An 18224-nucleotide genomic window follows, 5' to 3' on the forward strand; every position below is an offset into this window, starting at 1 on the left:
CAACCGTTATGCGAACAAAACTATAATACTCTCTTTAGCAACTTTATTGTGAGAGTATAACAAATAAATTTATATGAACATTTATAGAATTTTGTATATACGTGTTATAGTTGTCCGATCTGTAACAATTTCGTAGGACATCGTGCAATTATCTTGTACAATAATCGGTCTCCAGTTTCGTAAAAATACTTCGTCAAACGAAGAAGTTTTCCATACAAGTACTTAATTCCGCTAGTTCGTTCGCAGCTATATGCTATAATGATCTGATATCGGCGCTTGCGACAAATGAGTACCTTTGTTTGGTATAAAAGGAAAAAAATTCAGATCAGTCTCTGAAAAACTGAGGAACTAGTTCGCATATACGCAAATGGACGGACATCACTAAATGGACTCAGTTCGTCATGCTGTTGAGTTTTTATGTCTCCGACGTTCCCTTCTAGGTGTCAGAAACTTCGTGAAAAACTAAACCCTGTTCAGGGTATACATAATTATTAATACAATAGATGACTAGCGCTATGAATCGAAGGACTAATAAAAAATTTAATTTTTCATATGTTCACTTTTGTGAAAAAGGAACATTTAAGGTTTAAAAAATCGCAATTATTATCTGTAATCTTATTCCTTTAATGATTTTTTGATAAATTAATCTAAAGCTGTTGAGCTATGAGTTAAAAATTTACACAAATACGCTCATATTTCCCACACGATTTGCGAGATCAACTTCAAATTTTTGGAGAATAAGCTCACATATTTTAACATTAGCAGAAAAAATCGATTTTTCGAAACACCACAAGTAGTTATGTGCTTATAGCCGCTTAACTTATTGTTATTGTTACTTTTCATATTTAGTTGCGATTTTCAGTTTGTTCTAACTGACATACAATCAAATTATTCATCACTTTTCACTGCCATAACAAACAACCACAATTATTTCATTTTTCATACATGTAAGTATATGTTATGTATGCATGTATGTTTGTATGTTAGCACGCACTGCTGCCCCATTTTGTATGTGGCACACTTTATCTGCAGCAACCGCAATAATAGCCGCGGCCACCGCCACCTCATTGAGCACACTTGCCATATTTGCACAACTTGCTGCTTGCATTGTTTTTTTTCATGTTGCCGCTCTTGTTGTTGCCTTTTCGTTTTATTCCTTCTGGCCAAGACAACACGCTCGTTGAAATGAAATGAAATTTGTAATTTACAACTGAGCGGAATTTGTGTTTTTGGTTTGCGAACAGGTTGCTTGTGGTGTGGCTGCGCGTTGGTTGTGTGTGTGTTTGGAATGGTGTCATGGCCAAGGACGCAATTTCACTTTACGAGTGTGTGTGTGCGTGTGCTTGAGCGTATATATATTTGTATTTAAAGTGGTCATAAAGCATAATATATAATTATGAATGAACTGAAATATTTTTAAGGAAAACTTTCATCCGATCATTGATTGATGGAAGGATGTTGGACTTATTCGCTTAATCTATTGATATAACGATAATTAAGCGCGAGTATCGTGATTTTCAAATTTGATTTTCATATTTTTGAATCAGTTGATAGAAAAAATATATCCGAGACACTTTTTGAATAGTTAAGTATGCTCTGTCGAACTTTAATGGATTTCGATAGCGAAATCTTACAAAAAATCAGCAAAACTTTCAAAGGAACCATAGAGTACGAAAAATATCTTTGATTTCCTTGATGCAGTCTGTTTGGAAGAAGATGATAAAGAATTATCTCAATACTTATCTTTTGGATGTCCCGTTTTGGCCAGAACAAGGCAAAAATATCGAGATTCCATACTTTCAGACATTTAGTTGAAATAGCCAAAATAGAAATAAAACACCTAAGCAGATTTGTGTTTCATTCAAGGCGCCTTTTCGATATCTAATATCCAACCACTGAACTAGTTTCACAAAGTAGGTAACATAAAAGTCTAAGTGTGATATTTCCGCTATGGTGAGGGATCGGCCATTTACCCTAACATAGCACTAGCCTAGCACAAATAAAAGTTTATACCTTTTTTCCTCAGATACCGTGAAAATATTGTCCAAAAAGATAAGACAAAAATTCTGGGAAAGCCAGAATTCCTAATATTAAATTTAGCAGATGGAGCATAGACATTTTTGATTTCCTAAAGTGAAAGTCCAACAAAAATTTATTATATCAAAAGCGTATGAAATAGATATTGATCTCGAATCGGCAGCCGCAAAATATGTTTGAATGCTGATCTTAAGCTACTGAAGTTGTCATATTTAATCAATGACATGAAGAAAGAGCTCTGACTAGTACCGTATTAAAAATAGTTGCCATCTAGAGAAAAAGTACTAAAAATATTACAAAAGATATGAAAACATATGGAAAATATTGCGGCATGTATTTGGGAGGTCTTTAGTTTAGGATCTACCATATTTTGGAGCTCTTACTGATTCATACGAGTTTCACAGAAAAGCTTTGCGAAAATACTTTGGAGAGGTTTAATGCAAATAACTTTCATTTGTGGAAATAAAACTCGTAATTTACAAAATATCTCCCAGCAGAGGGAAACTAAGGAAGTTGTCTAGATATTCAATTTCCAAATCTCAAACATCTGGAAAAGAGTTGCCCAGAAGGCAATATAAATGTGAGTACGTAATGGCAAGAGCATATAAATAATCATGGAAAAAATTCTAAAGGAACTAATTAAATTATATTTTAAAAGGTGATAGCTCATTTGATTGATGATAACTCTTTTCCAAAAAAATGTTTTAATTAGTGTCTTTAGAATTTCCTCTATTCAGTCTTGAAGAAAGAGCCGTGAAGAAAAAAGTCTTTCATATTTTGTTTTATTAGTCATATTTACTTAATAACTCTATCTCTTCAACTATGCTCCATATGAGAACACTAAAATCTTATTTCTCTTCAATTTGTTGAATATTTCTTTATTCGAAGCTTTTCTAATTTTCAACTTTTTGTTATAAATAAAGCACACATACGTTAGTGTTCCTTATTTGCTTCGATATATATGATTGAGTCAAAGTAGACGAACGGGTCTGATAACTCTGCTAGTCAGCAATATTTTATGTTATAGATCTTGTTGTTGTGACACTGGTCGATTTTACTACAGTGCACTGATACCATGTTCCATATTTCAATAATAATTCTCTATAAACAGCATTATAGTCTAAAAAAAAGTTTAATAATTGTGAAAAACTATAAATAGTTGGCCACAACAAAAAATTGTATGACGTTATTGCATTTTAACCACAAATTACTGAAATGTTTAATTGTTTGGTTTTTATCTCTCTAATTACTACTTTTAGTGTCGCCTTGTGTGCGAGTCATTGGTTGCAAGATACTTGGGTTTTCATTCTGTTTTTATTAAATAGTTAGAAGTAGCTATAAGCTACTCACTTTTTTTTTCAAATAAATCATAACTAAATTTAATGGTATTGTGTGCATTTAAATTTTTAAAAATTATACCGGTATCAATAAATTATTCTGGCAAACACATAATTGGCATTATAATTTTTTTTTTTTTTTTTTTTTTGTTAATAAACGGAAAAGATCAATTTGCACAACTATGTTATTTTTACAGTTAAGTAGGCTACATATATTGGTAAAAACCCTTTATAAGTTCACAGAACAGTTGCCATAAATGCTGCTTGTGATTCTAAATGCTATAAGAGAATTCCGTAGTTAAACGTAGTTTTTGTGAGAAATGATCCGACCAATATCTTGGGATAAACAAACATATTTGTAATATTTTTTTTTTTTTTTTTTGTAACTTAGTGTAATCAATGAAATTATTAGGACACCTTATCGGATATATTTGTCAGGTATTGATGGAAGGCAAGACACTTTTTATAACAATATTGAGTTTTAAGCCACTCTGAAGTGTAAATTTTTCAAACAAATTTTTTTTTCTAGAAAGCCGCCATTTTCCTCTCAGTAGTCAAAGTTTTGGCAAGTCCTTTGATCATTACGCGGCTTTTTCTACCCGTAAAGTTGCTTCTTTGTCGAAGAGGCCGATATCGTACGAATACAGCATAGAGCAGTTATAAAAAAAGGAACGATCGGAATCAAGAAAAGTATGAGAAAAGCATTTTTTAGTTGGTAAGATATATTCACGAAATGTGACAAGAGTTATTATCTAAAGCAATGTTACAATCTCCGAAGCATTTGCTTCGATCGGATTATTATAGTATATAACTGCTATACAACGATCGGAATCAAGTTCTTGTATGGATAACTACAAATTATATTATTACCAAATGTTCGTTTTTGCCCAAGGCAACGGTACGTTTATCCGAAGGTATTATGCAGATAGAGCCACTATACCGTATTATTGCTGTACAAAGTGACCGATCAAATACAGGTTCTCGTAAGAAATCTTTTGAATTCGGGAAGGCTATTATTGTTTCACTGCAACCGAACGAAGGTAACGTTTTCTTCTTTTTTGTCTAGTTGTCTAAGGGATCATATAAAAATTGCCTGTTATTGCATTGTTGAGTGTTTAAAGTTTAAGTAGTCGGTGAACGAAGAGGAATTTATTAAGAAGGCCACAGCCTCATATCGACGCGAATAAACTAGCTGAACGTCGGCACTTTAGAACATCAATTACAAAATATGACATTCCACGACTTTTTGTGCCCTTATCAGTTTGACGCTTGAGCTCTGAAAATTTTAACCATATTTTATTAATATACACGCTTACGTCTTTATTGAATACGCCTCCATTTTTGTGTCACAGAATTTATATACTATATACGGTAGATCTCTAGAGTTAAGAAAAATTAGTTTGAGTAGTTCCACTTCTCCCTTCAGTTTTAGTCACACTCTTTCAAAGATGTTTACTATGAAATTATTCAAAACCATTTTTTTTTTTTTAATTTTTTATTTGTATAGTAGACATATTTAGATATTTGCAATTATTTAACAATCTTAACACTATCATACCACCCAGTAGCCGATAGTTCCAAACAATAACATTTCATTCGATTGCTTTTTTCACACGTCATTACTTGCTTAAGTCAATCTAAGTATAATTGTTTGTCACTCAACAATCCCTTTGTTGCACACATAAACCTTGATCATTCAACAAATAACCAGTTTTACATTGACATCCGACAATGCATTGCAGGGTGCAAAAGTTTGGACCGCTACCCTCGTTGCATTTTGGCGGGCAGGCGCTGCCGCAGCTTGTGAATTCCTCATTTGGCCCACAGCCAGAGCCTTTAAGTTGTACGAAAAGAAATATGAAAGGTTACGAGGCTACCATATTTTTTGTATTATTATTATTATTTTTTTTTTTTTTAAATCACAACTCACCTCCTTGTGGCTTCGCGGACACAAAACCAGCAATGCACACAACGAGCAAAAACAACAAACAGAATTTTGTGTTCATTTTATAAGCGATTGGGAATTTCTTACTGGTTGACTGAACGAGCTGAGAAACACTGTTATTTTAGTAACAGATTTCTCGCACTTTTATTTATACATAATCGACTAAACGAACGAGTTACGAACAGATGATTCTAAAATATTTACTTTTCCATGGGTGTACATATTGACTATTTGTACACATACACCATTATATGTATAAATATATATTTTAGATGAGTGTGTTTACGTAAATATTCATACTAGGGTGCTAGCGTTGATGCTAGTGTATGAGGTGGAATTTATTCTGACTTAATTTTCAAACTTTGGCGGATTTGAAATATTTTCTTGGAGATTATAGCGAATTGGACAATTACCCATAACAAATTTTTTTTTAACGTATATTGTAAAATAAAAAGGTTACCTTACAGTGATTTGGGTTGCGTCGGTCAGTTTTATGTCAGCTATGTTCTTTAGTTGTCCCATATTGGTGGTTCAGACAAATGAGCAGCTTCTAGGCGAGAACAAGACGCGTGCAAAATTTGAAGTCGATATCTCAAAAGCCGAAGGTGTAGTTCGCGTATATACAGACGAACAGACGGATGAAGCAGATCAAATCGACTCAGCTCGTCACTCTTCCCATTTATATATTGGGTAGTCGAAAAAGTCTTTTCGTATTTTGTGAATTGATGTTGCTGCAGTGCTACCAGTCACATTAAATTAAATTCGGGGAAATTGACAAAAAGTTACAGCTGTTCAAAAATGAGTGAAAATAATGAAAAAGTTCGCAAAATTTTGAAATTTTTGCATAAAAAAGGAAAGAATGTCACGCAAGCCACCAATTAAATTTGTAAACGATACAGTACGTTCGTTTGCTTCCTTCTGGAAATTTCCGATTTACGCTGATGGAATAATGTCTCTAGTGGAAAAATGGTAAAAATGGTCGACCACAATGATACATATATGTTTATTTATTAGTATAAATAAAAAAACAAAAAATTAGCTGAAGTTTGATTAGCAATACGAAAATACTTTTTCGACTACCTAATATACATATACATTATAGAATCTTCAGCATTTCCTTTTGGGTGTTCCAAACATTGTGGCGAATTTAATATGCTTAGTTTAGGGTAAAAAAATCCCAAACATTTTTTCATTTGAATTTTTCACATACATTTTTAGGTTAAGTAACACCTTTTATACATCTTTTCATTACCTACAACTTTGCTATACAACTTTCTTCTCTGGAGCTTCAAGTTTTGCCGGAAATCGATAGCAGATCATACGTACATGAATTCTATTTTCTTTTTTTTATCTAATATACCTTCCTTTTCCTTGAAGTTTTATTCTACTATAATTTGCTTTCAAAATATATATACCCTGTTCTAATTCGGTAAGTTGTGTTTACGGTAATTGTAAAAAATGAAGTTTTGGAAAAAGCACGTTTAAACTTTCATGTCTCCTCCGAGCGGGCCTTACGGCTTCCGTCGATAATACAACGTAGACACGTCTGCTCTAATCATGAATCATTTCCATTGATAGCAGTTCGACTGCACAGTCTCAGCGATTATTAATTCAAATTACTTGCTAAATATACATATATATATATACATATATAAAACAATTTCTAAGAAACTCAAAATTGTTACAACCAGGTGCATTTCAGTGCAAAAATATTCAGATATTTTTAAGAAAATAATTAATGTTAATTATTAAACTTACATACAATACATAAAAATTATTACTACGAGACGTAAATACTATTATTGAAGATAAGAAGATATTCTCTTCCAAGGCGTCAATCGTTTCGGGCCTACCTGTGTAGACAAGTGACTTCACACAGCAAAAACAAAAACAAAAAAACTCCAGCGCTGTTAAAATGCACAATATTAGAGGATGAGATAATGCGCTCACAAGAAGTTTTCAAAAAATTGTTTGTTGCACCGGGTTTATGGCATATAATGCAGTTTTGTCAAAAATAAAAGCTGTCCACTTTAACACAATACTCCTCCACTTCAACCAATAAAAATTCAATAATCATAGCTCTATAACGCTCCCCTTTGACTTCATTTATGGAATATGAGAAATATGCCTAAACAGCACAAGAAAATTTTTGAGCATTTGAATGAAACAAATTTTGTTTATTAACGTACTAGTACAACCAGAAGTGTGCTTTATCGCTGAACAAAATTCTATTGCTAAAATCGAGATCGGTGGCCATCACGTTTTGTTGCCATTCACTGAACATTTGATGCGCTTGTTGGCCGTTCATATTCAATTCTTGCACGAGTCGGATTTTGTTAACTCCCATACCAAGATACTGCCCCACATTTTCCATAAAGTGGGGTGGCGTGGGTGGCGGATAAACTCTTTCGGATCTTCTTGGATGCTCTGCTTCACAGTAGCAAAGCAATAGTGTCATGCGCACTATACGACATCTCTGACGATGTACATTATTCACTTAAGTGAACAAGGTGCGATATTGATTCATGGTTGTTCGAATTACCGATTCTGCTGGTCGATTATATGAACAGAATATTGGACGCAACGCTTGATGCAATAATTAGCAATAAGTTCGCACAAATTTTAAACGTTGTTCTGGAGCAGACTTCTCATTAAATGGCAAACCAAACTGAGTACAGCTGCTGTCAAGACTAAATTCGAAAAGAGGTTTGTCTAATCTAAAACCAGGCACCTAAAAAAACACTTGTCAGTCAAAATTCTTCTTGGAAATGAAAGTAAGAAATGAATTTTTAGTGAAGCTTATAGCTCACGAAATGAATATAGCCTTGAATGTTTTAACTATTTGAGTATATTAAAAGAGTTGTGATTTTTGAGAATATTTTTATGCAATATCTTACAATAGTTAGACATAAATTCGTTTAAGCACAGCTTAATTTTTTTATACACTATATGTACTTATAGAAATAATTTTCTTTATACCCGTTCCTTTCATAGAAAAAGGGTTAAAGACGGTTGTGGAACGAAGATAGTTCCTTTCACTTGGTTTTTCATAATTTTTAAAAACAAGGAGGTGTGGCATCTGAGAAAATGACCAGATATTGTAGTGTAAGTATTCTAATACTTCTTTTAGACCATCTTGAAACGAACGGAAGTTGGTCTATCAGTGTGGGCTAACTCAATATACTTATTTTCTATATAGAAGCAAACTTCAGAGGGCGAAAAGAAAATACTTAGTCAAAAATTAAGATCACACATGAAATCGTAACATTTTTTTTTTAATTTCATTTAAACTTTACACATAACTTCCTCTTCTGATAAGACATGACACATTTACTCAGTTAATAATGAGCGACTCAATAAACCACCTGATGTATTCATTCACATGTATCGGAAATACAATATGACAATAACAATTACAAGAAAACATAATTCATGCTTCTATCTTAATCACCAGTTGTAAAATATATATTTTTAAATACTTAGTATTCACAATAATTGCTTCACGGTAATCTTAACAGCTGGCAGATAGCACAAAATTAAAACAAAGATAACTTCAACAATAAAAAAAATTAATTTTAATTTTAATTTAAAAGTAATAGATTTTAACTTTAATTGTATTTTCTTTTTTTTTTCAAAATATTACATAATTATTTTCATCAATATTTATCACTTAGCAATCCTCTGGTAGGACACATTTGTTCTCTTTATTCAACACATAACCACTTTTACAACGACAGCCAATGAAGCAACGCAGTGAGCAGAAAGGAAGGCCTCCTACGCACCGCTTTGGACAGAGGTTGCCGCAGGTTGTGTATTCTTCATTTTCGCCACAGTCAGTAGTGTATGTAAGGTCTAAGAAAACAAAGCATTAGTAAGCTTTCACGGAATCAACTCCTTCACTACACACCTCCTTGTGGCATCGCCGTCACAAAAGCAGCAATGCACAAAACGAACAAAAACAACAGACAGAATTTTGTATTCATTTTAAAAACGAATTTGAAATCTAGTAGTTGATTGAACAAGTTAAGAAACACAATTGTTTGAGCGGTCGCTTCAATGTACTTGTATTTATTTATAAATATTCAAAGAGCCGAGTTACTGACAGATAAGTTGGAATTATCTGCCAATTATTGGACAAGCATATTCATTATTCGAACATTTCGCACGCATTGTCTTTAGTTTTCAGTGCTGCCTTATCTGCTGGCTGATTTTGCAAATTAACATATTTCATCATTATTTTACAACAATAACAATGTTGTTATGTCATAAAAATTCTCCAAATAATATTTAGGAAGGCTGCCAAATCAATAGTTCGTAGCCGTATAACTTTTTCGGGTAGACCATGCTTTACTTACAGACGCCTACCAAATTGACTAGGATTGTTCTATGTAAGCGGCGACAGTTAAATCATATCCTTCCAAAATTTGTATAACCACTTTTATTATGGTGTGAAGTTTAATCTCCATGTCAATTAATGTGTTCTTGACAGCTGTTTGTTTTAAGGGAAAAAAAATTCCTTGTATGCACAATGTAATCACGGTTATGAAATATTTTAATATATCAGGTTGTCAAAAAAGTCTTGCGGTATTTTCGCTAGTTGGCGCTGAGAGTCGCATCGGGTCATGTTATATCTTTTCGGAAAGCTCATTTCACGCGCTAACATGTGTTTGATTGATTGCCGTTTCTTTTAAGTGATTCTTGAGATATAGCGTCGCAAACATGGAGCAAAATAAAGAGAAAAAAAACGGCATATTTTACAGTACTACTACGATAAAGGCAAAAATTCATCTCAAGCCACCAATAAAATTTGTGCAGTTTATGGACCCGCTACAGTTTCCATTTCCACCGCACAACGATGGTTTCAACATTTCCGTTCTGGTGTAGAGGTGGTCGAAGATGCGCCACGCTCCGGAAGGCCTGTAGTCGAAAATTGCGAAAAAACGCTGAATTGGTCGAAAGAGACCGGCATAGTAGCAGCCGTAGCATCGGTCAAGAGCTGGGCCCGCAAAATACCGCAAAACTTTTTTGACAATCTATTATTATAGACCTGTTTTGGGGAGCCTCTAATATCAAGAATGCAAGTGGTGGCACAAAACATTCACTGAACGACGTGAAGACAATAAATAAAAACATTTCAGTTATTGAGGATAACATCGAAAAAGTTAATGAAACAGTGCCTGAAAATTGGTGTGCTGGCATCAGAGAGCTATCGGAGGAACTCAACATCTCTTATGGTTTGACTCAACATTTGATTAATAATCTCTTTGATTAGACTTTGATTAACATTTTGGTGAATATTCTAGTTAATATTTTAGTAAGGAATCATGTCAATGCTATACTCGCACCAAATAACTTGAATTTTTTTCAAAAACTACCTATACTTGATCTACTTAACTAGATCGCAAAAGGGATGGGTGACAACGTAGATTTGAAACCTATGTACATTCATCAAACCCACCATTAATGCTCATGAGACGTGTACTCATGAATATACAAGTCGTTGAAGCTATCCGAGAATCTAGTTCGAAGATACTGGTGACCATTCCAGCATATATTTATCAAGTATGGTATATGGAAAATTCTATGCAGCGTTGGCCTGTTTGTATTGAGCTTCCTATTTTAAAACCGATAATAACGAATTGCATTAAAATAAGTGAAAATAAGTTTTTTTTTGTTAATCCGGTTCAGTTGGTAAAGAAATATATTTCTATAATGCGTCAACAAAAATTTGTGTTGTGTCTATGCCTGAAATCAAAGTTCTTATAGATAACAACACACCCTAATATTTCTGTATCTATCATCCGAAATACTAAATTCTCATATTTGCAATAATCATTAGCACCGAGTACTTAGTTTCCTCTAATTCGTCGTACATATCCGAGAATACAACAAAATACTTGTATAAACACAATTAAGCAATTCCATATAATTTTCACATCCATTTACTAAATTTTTTAAAGGGGTTTCCCTTTCGTTTGAATGTCAATACCACAAGAGAATTATAAATCGCACAAATTGAAATAAATATTGACATACACGACTAAAATTGTCTAATTTTTGGTTAGTTAACTGGTTAATCAGTTAATATAAACTCGCTTTATTGAACATTCGTACAATTAACCCATAAAACATAAAAAAATACAAAACAGTAAATATTCCGTTAAGAAAGTATTAACACGTTACGCTTTAAAAGAAAAACAAAAAACAAAATCCGTTATGGAGAACAATCTACTTTTAAGAGTCAATAATGTGAACGGTAAACGCGTGAATCAATTGAGAAGAGAATCATGTAGAGAAAACTCTACCATTTAAGTATCATATAAGAGTTGTGCACATCTGCGAGTATTTAACAAGCCAATTGATAGCAAATTAAATAAATTGCTTTTTTTTCATTAAATAATCATTTTTTTTTTTTAATGTAGGCTGTTAAAGAAAACAAAACAAAGCTGGCAAAAACTTGAACTCAAATGACATAAATAAACTATAGTTTTATTTTTATACCCTGAACAGGGTATATTGAGTGTGTCATGAAGTTTGTAACACGCAGAAGGAAGGGAGACCCTATAAAGTGTGTATATAAATGATCAGTCAGTCGAGCTGAGTCGATTTAGCCATGTCCATCTGTCTGTCTGCCCGTCTGTCTGTCTGTATATATACGAACTAGTCCCTCAGTTTTTTAGATATCGTTTTGAAATTTTGCAAACGTCATTTTCTCTTCAAGAAGCTGCTCATTTGTCGGAACTGCCGATATCGGACCACTATAACATATAGCTGCCATACAAACTGAACGATCGGAATCAAGGGCTTGTATGGAAAAGTTTCGCATTTGGCGTCGTATCGTCACGAAATTTGACATGAATTACTGCTTAAGGTTATAATATAATCTCCGAAAAAAATTTTCAGATCGGATTACTATAGCATATAGCTTCCATACAAACTGAACACATAATTACTAACAGAAATGCACCTGTAAAGGGTATTTAGCTTCGGTTAACGTTTTTTCTTGTTTTTATTTTATTTATAAAGAGTTATACATACATATGTAGACGATTGTGGTTGTTATTGTTATTGTTGCACTTATCTCATATTGAAATTTGTTGCGATGATGCGCTCAATCGCTTATCTCCTCCTGCCCTTAGCTGAGGCTGTGTTTTCATGCAAACACGAGTTTTTTATTTGATACTTCCCTGTTATTACGTTATTTCGAAAGCTAAGTGTGTCGCTTGGCGGCCATATGGTTGATTAAATTCTGTGTCAAGTTCACATTTAGATTAGAACAATAATATTATTATTATTCATTAAATAGAAAAAATAATAATCTAAACTTTTGTTTTCCAAAATTCGTTACTACTAAGGGAAGAATTAAACATATTTTCAGAGAGTTTTGTGACAAATTGATCGAAAACGCAAAAATGTTCAATGGCATAGAAATGATTTTTTTTTTAATTGAGTTAGCCTTCTAATCGTGTTTTGGCGGCTTTTGCCAGAATGTGTGGGATAAAGTTAATGTGTACACTATAGAGTATATAATATAGTAAGTATCTAAACGGACGGGTCCAAACTGGATAATCGAGCGGAACCTAGTATATTTCCAGCAAAAATTAAATAACAGAATCGTTTTCCAACTATCAGACCAGCAGTATTAGTGGCTTTGAAATCACTAAAGTTTCTTAAGGGAAGCTTACTGTTCATCCAGAAATGTATACTCTCTGATGATACATGTAAGCTTTTTTTTTAATGTTCCTATTTTTGCTACAAAAACCTATCGAAAACAGGGCCAAGACGTAGCGACTTTTCTACAGATTAATAATCTTTTTGAAATTTTTGTTTTAGATCAAAATTTCGACCGCAATCGCAGATATCATAAAGGACCTGCTTTTTACATGTTATTTCAACTATTTAGTTACCTATTATACACCCAATTAAAAAAACATAAAAAAATCACAAACCGGACCGATTGGTTACTTTTAACAAAAAATCGCGAAAATAAGTAATGGAGCGTCACACTGAGACGATCCCATAAGGTGTTACACGGGTTTACGATGAAAAAATATTTACTAAGAATCCAATTTTCATTTTTTTCTCCCTTCGTCCAAGTTCTAAGTTAAGGTTTTAATTAAGACACGTATTTTTTCATTTTAGATGATCATGTAAAATGTTTTCCTGTCACTGTCATGATCGTGTTGAAAATATTTTTTCTCAAAAATTTCAGGATTTCTTTGTCAATAATTTTTGTAGCAATAGTAAATTCTAGTTAAGATTTCATGGAAGACAGTGAAAGTATGCATTGATCTATTAGAGGATTTACGTATTTCATAATAAACCTGCAATAGCTTCCAGGTCATAGTTATATTCGTGGCAGTTGTACGGTGGATAAACTAACCAGTACAAACACCATCATTAAACTAGACTAGAATATGCATACTATATGCCTCTGTCATAGAGATTTTTTCGTAAAGCATGTGATAAATATAGATAAATCATAAGAAATCAAGTAAAAGCGCTATGAGGTGCTTAATGGCAGATAATATGTCAGCAGACTGAGGATACCATATAACGTCTATTGAAACTACCAAACGGCAGAAAAAAAGAGACTAGAGAACATCTTCTCATAACTAAAGGTTTTATATAGGAAGAGAAGCGTAACTGTCGGTTTGGGTTTCTTTGCGATGGCTTAATAAAGGTCTAGGTACGTGTTAGCAATCCACAATCATGTATGTATATACACCATAAAATATTGTCAAAACATTTTTTTAGCCATCAAAAATTCAATAAAATTGAAGCGAAACCTCTCATAATATGATAAATTTATAACTGTCGTGAATGAATTTAATATCTACATATGTATATATTTAATCACAGGTATGTATCTCAACTTTTTCTAAAAGAGAGTTCACCTTTAAAATATGGTTCTTAACTGCTTTATATTAATCAATAAAATCACCGGCCTCTGAATCAGAATCAATAAATTTCATATTTAAAACAAGCTTCGAATCTTCCACAGCTGCTACTTTTACTCAATAAGTTTAAACGAGTATATGAAAGTATATTTACAACAGCACTGCTGTACATGAGTGCACTTATACCCTACATACATATGTACAAACAAAGAGTGGTAACAACATCGTTGACATCACTACATATCAGTCAACTGCGATTAACACTAAGAATGAATGAATGAGTTTCTAAATAAATAAAAATAATAAAAAGAAAAGGCAAAAATCTAGAGCAAAGAAGGTGTTGTCTCGCTACAAAAGCTGGTAACAGTGCGACAATCAAGACAACCAAAACAACGACAGTAATAAGAGCTTTCAGTTGTCAAGTCAACGAGCAGCTGATGGCAAACGACGATGACACATATTTTGTCACTTATCAAAATAAAAACAAAACAAAAAATGAATTCGCACACACATGCACACAGATAGACAGCATGCGGTCATTGAAATACTAACGAAGCGGGAAAAATAATATTTTTTTTTATTTATTTGCTATTTCTGGGATGGAAACTTAACTTTACTGCAACAAGTTCAGTTGGTTAGAAGAAGCTGTAATTTTTTCCATATAATTAAGTTGCTATATCTATGTTTTTCTTAGCTCAGTGGCATTGTTCTGACCAATTTTTTTTCATAGATGAGTTAAAGCTAAATTTGAATTTGATTACTTTAAAGAAAAAACTCCTAGAAATGGTAAGAAAATAGTGAAAAATACATTTTTTTTTTTTTGCAAAAATTAACAAAATAAATAGAAATAGTTGTCTACAATTCAATGGTCAGATGCTGCCTGCATTTATATTTATATGGGCACACCAGAAAATCGGTAAAATAATAATACTTGTCATACTTTCATGAGCACACTTTGTGCATCTTTAGTTGCTAGAGTGATTTTTTATTTTGATTCCCAAAACGTCTCCGACAAGGAGGAAAAGGTTTAAAATTCAAATATTTTCCAGATTTAATTATTATAGTGTTGTCAATTTTAGTCTTTACTTACAGCTTTAAACGCGTTTATGCAGAAAATACTTTTTCGAAGCGGTCATCATGCCTCCTCAAGCTCTAATCGGTCGATTTATTTAAATAAACCGAAAATTTAATATTTTTGATATTAAAAAATCGAAAAATTTAATGAATTTTGTAAAAAACCTACTTTTATTTCCATTCCGTTTGTCCGTCTGTACGTTTGACCGTTTGTCGTTTTTTCTACTTGTATAACATAAATGCGAACTAGGGCCTCGGTCTTTGAGTTATCGATCAGAAAATTTGCACACAGTTTTTTCTCGCCACTAAACTGCTCTTTTTGCCAGAACTGCTGATATCGAAGCAGTATAGCATATAACTGCCATACAAACTGAAAGATCGGAATTAAGTGCTTGTATATAAGACTTTTTCATTGGGTAAGATATCTTTAAGAAATGTATGTAATACATAATACTTTTATTTGTGAACGATATTGTAGACTCGGAGCGATCGGAGTTAATGTTAATATATTAAGAAAATAATGTAATTTGGCAAAGAAAATTGTATTAGCAAGGGGCAAAAAATTTTGAAAAAATGGGCTTGGCCATCTAAGAGGTTTAATATATATATAATATTTTCATTATGCTTGAAAATACTTAAGCTATATCGCGACGCTTCTCCAAATAGTACATATACATGTGTATATATTGATTTTCGACTTTCCATCTGATTTGAAGCCATACAGGATGTTCAAAATGTGCATTATTTTATTGAAGTTTTCTTTGAAATTTATTGTCACTGAATATCCTTAATAACGGATTTTTAACTAACGGCGCTACAAAAGTTTTAAATAAAACAAAAGTGAGAAGTCCAAACACTGTACCCAATTTTCGAAGTCCGTACGAAGTTCATCAATCGTCGCTGGCTTGTTGGCACAGACCATAGAGTTGATGTAGCCTCACAGGAACTGGACTAACGGCATCAAATCGCACGACTGAGGCGGCCAATTGAATGGGCCATTCGTGAGATAACAGATTCACCAAACGTGGTTTTCCATAAATCGATCGTAACATTCGCTGCTGTGTGGCTTGTGGCACCGTTCTGTTGGAACCACATATTGTCTAAGTCAACATAATCCAATTTTGGCCAAAAATATTTGGATATCATTACGGTTGCGATTCCCATTCACACTAATGTGCCGGTCTTGATCATAACGGGTGAACAACGGCCCAAATTGTAACTTTTTCGGGATACAATGGTGACTCATGGAGTACGTGTGGATGCTGTCTGAGCAATGACGCATATTTTGCTTATTGACGAAACCATTTAGCCAGAAATGAGCCTCAAGCGCTGAAGATGATTTCTCGATGAAAATCCAGATCATTTTCAAGTTGTTGCTCAGCCTAATTCATGAACATATGACAATGCTGGTGGTCAAGCGGCTTCAGTTCTTACATCAAATTGATCTTGTAAGGATGTCGGCCAAGAACTGTTCACAGAATTTGCCACAACGACGTCACAGTGATGCCCAACGCTTGAAAACGACGCTTGAGAGACTGATTTGGGTCTTCCTCAATTGAAGCGTTAGCGGCAGCAATATCCTCGACACATTTTCCACTAGATGCCTGTTGTTGATCTGACAGGAAGATTATGACCACCATATATTAAAAGTAGCGCTCTTAAAGCTGAGGCCACTAACTCCGTATTTCGATAGTAGATTTCAGTTATTGATGGATCGTAAATCTTTCCATGATGAAATGGTAAACTTTACTAAAGAGAAATGTCAAAAGTGTATGAAAAAATATGGCGTCATTTGCTGTCCCTATCGGTCTATTTTTGTAGCGTTCCTATTGATATTCTCCACATTAACTCCACATATAAAATTTAGCATTTTAATTTGAGTATAATTTTCGTTTATATAATTAAAATATCTGAATAACACTAAGTAGGTCCAATACCTTCAATATAAGTTAGTAAGATACCAAATATCCATTAACGATTTCCTCGAATAATCAATGATGAATTATTTCGCTATTTTTTTTTTTTAATATAAAATTTTTCCAACACCTGAAGATGGCTTTGATCGAAGTGGAAAGAATATAAAATTTTTGATTTAAACGAAGTTAGCCCTTCCAAAAAATTAAAACAAATACTTCAATTGTTTTTTTTTTTTTATCCATTGTCGATAATTGCTCGAAATTCGGGAGACTCTAAACTAGAATACCTTAATTAATATAAACTTCGTCTTAAATCTCAGTCAAATCACCGCAAGTACAATCTCATGAGAGCATTATTGTTCGCATATTTACAATAATAATTAAAAACTGTGGGTGTTTTACTTTGAACACAATTAATAACAAACCAGCAAAACAAATAACTGTAGAAAAAATGAAAAAATTCAAAATAATTTTCACACCCATTGACAAGATTACTTGATTAATTCCCTTTAGTGTGATTTACAATTCAAAATGGGAAATGTAAATCACAGAAGCACAACAACTACAAGTACATATGTACATAAGCACTTGTATGACGCCCACTTAATGTTTATTTATAGTTATAATTATTTGCTTAATTGCACATTTTGTTCATAATTCGACTATAAAGCAGAAGATAATTGGCTTCAACCACAAAACATGATTTAATGACCTGTTAAACAATCAGAGCTGTCAACGAAAAAAGTGAAAGCAGTTCTCAGAAAAGGTATAGTGTTCAAAAGTTCTCTAACGGCGCATTTAATCTACATTGTGATTCGTCAGTTATCGCCTATTGAAAGTTTTTGCGACGAAGCGATTGAGTGCTTATCTTTTCCAGACCATAGCTGATGCTGTTTTTATGACCTAACGGGTTTTTTCGCTGATCGCAAAGCAGACAGCGTTAGCGGGAGAGTTACTGCTATCACATTACGATCATATGCTTAATTATACTCTAAGTCAAGATCACATTTAGACT

General features: G+C 33.1%; 2 protein-coding genes and 1 long non-coding RNA gene across 6 annotated transcripts in view; all 3 read right to left on the minus strand.

The window, feature by feature from the left end:
• The window catches only part of LOC108969568, a 281944-nt gene that overhangs the window by 94288 nt on the left and 169432 nt on the right, over nucleotides 1–18224 (minus strand). The gene's annotated exons all lie outside the window — the stretch shown is intronic.
• LOC108969556 (chymotrypsin inhibitor-like) lies at nucleotides 4852–5452 on the minus strand. Its single transcript, XM_018934349.1, has 2 exons — nucleotides 5305–5452; nucleotides 4852–5208 (listed from the first exon to the last, which is right to left on the minus strand). Exons 1-2 carry the CDS (start codon nucleotides 5378–5380, stop codon nucleotides 5033–5035), a joined length of 252 nt encoding a protein of 83 aa, XP_018789894.1. The 5' UTR covers nucleotides 5381–5452; the 3' UTR covers nucleotides 4852–5032.
• On the minus strand, nucleotides 8957–9347 carry LOC108969562 (chymotrypsin inhibitor-like). The gene is made up of 2 exons (XM_018934363.1): nucleotides 9227–9347; nucleotides 8957–9171 (listed from the first exon to the last, which is right to left on the minus strand). Exons 1-2 carry the CDS (start codon nucleotides 9300–9302, stop codon nucleotides 8990–8992), a joined length of 258 nt encoding a protein of 85 aa, XP_018789908.1. The 5' UTR covers nucleotides 9303–9347; the 3' UTR covers nucleotides 8957–8989.

The sequence above is a fragment of the Bactrocera latifrons genome, unplaced genomic scaffold, assembly GCF_001853355.1.
Source record: "Bactrocera latifrons isolate USDA-ARS-PBARC rearing strain unplaced genomic scaffold, ASM185335v1 scaffold_105, whole genome shotgun sequence".
NCBI lineage: Eukaryota > Metazoa > Arthropoda > Insecta > Diptera > Tephritidae > Bactrocera > Bactrocera latifrons.

Excerpts from the sequence above, each read along its gene's own strand:
- LOC108969556 (XM_018934349.1), bottom strand. The coding sequence starts at position 5,380 with ATGAACACAAAATTCTGTTTGTTGTTTTTGCTCGTTGTGTGCATTGCT. Across the intron at positions 5,209-5,304 it reads GTCCGCGAAGCCACAAGGAG|GCTCTGGCTGTGGGCCAAAT; the intron begins GTGAGTTGTGAT and ends TACAACTTAAAG.
- LOC108969562 (XM_018934363.1), bottom strand. The coding sequence starts at position 9,302 with ATGAATACAAAATTCTGTCTGTTGTTTTTGTTCGTTTTGTGCATTGCT. Across the intron at positions 9,172-9,226 it reads GACGGCGATGCCACAAGGAG|ACCTTACATACACTACTGAC; the intron begins GTGTGTAGTGAA and ends TTGTTTTCTTAG.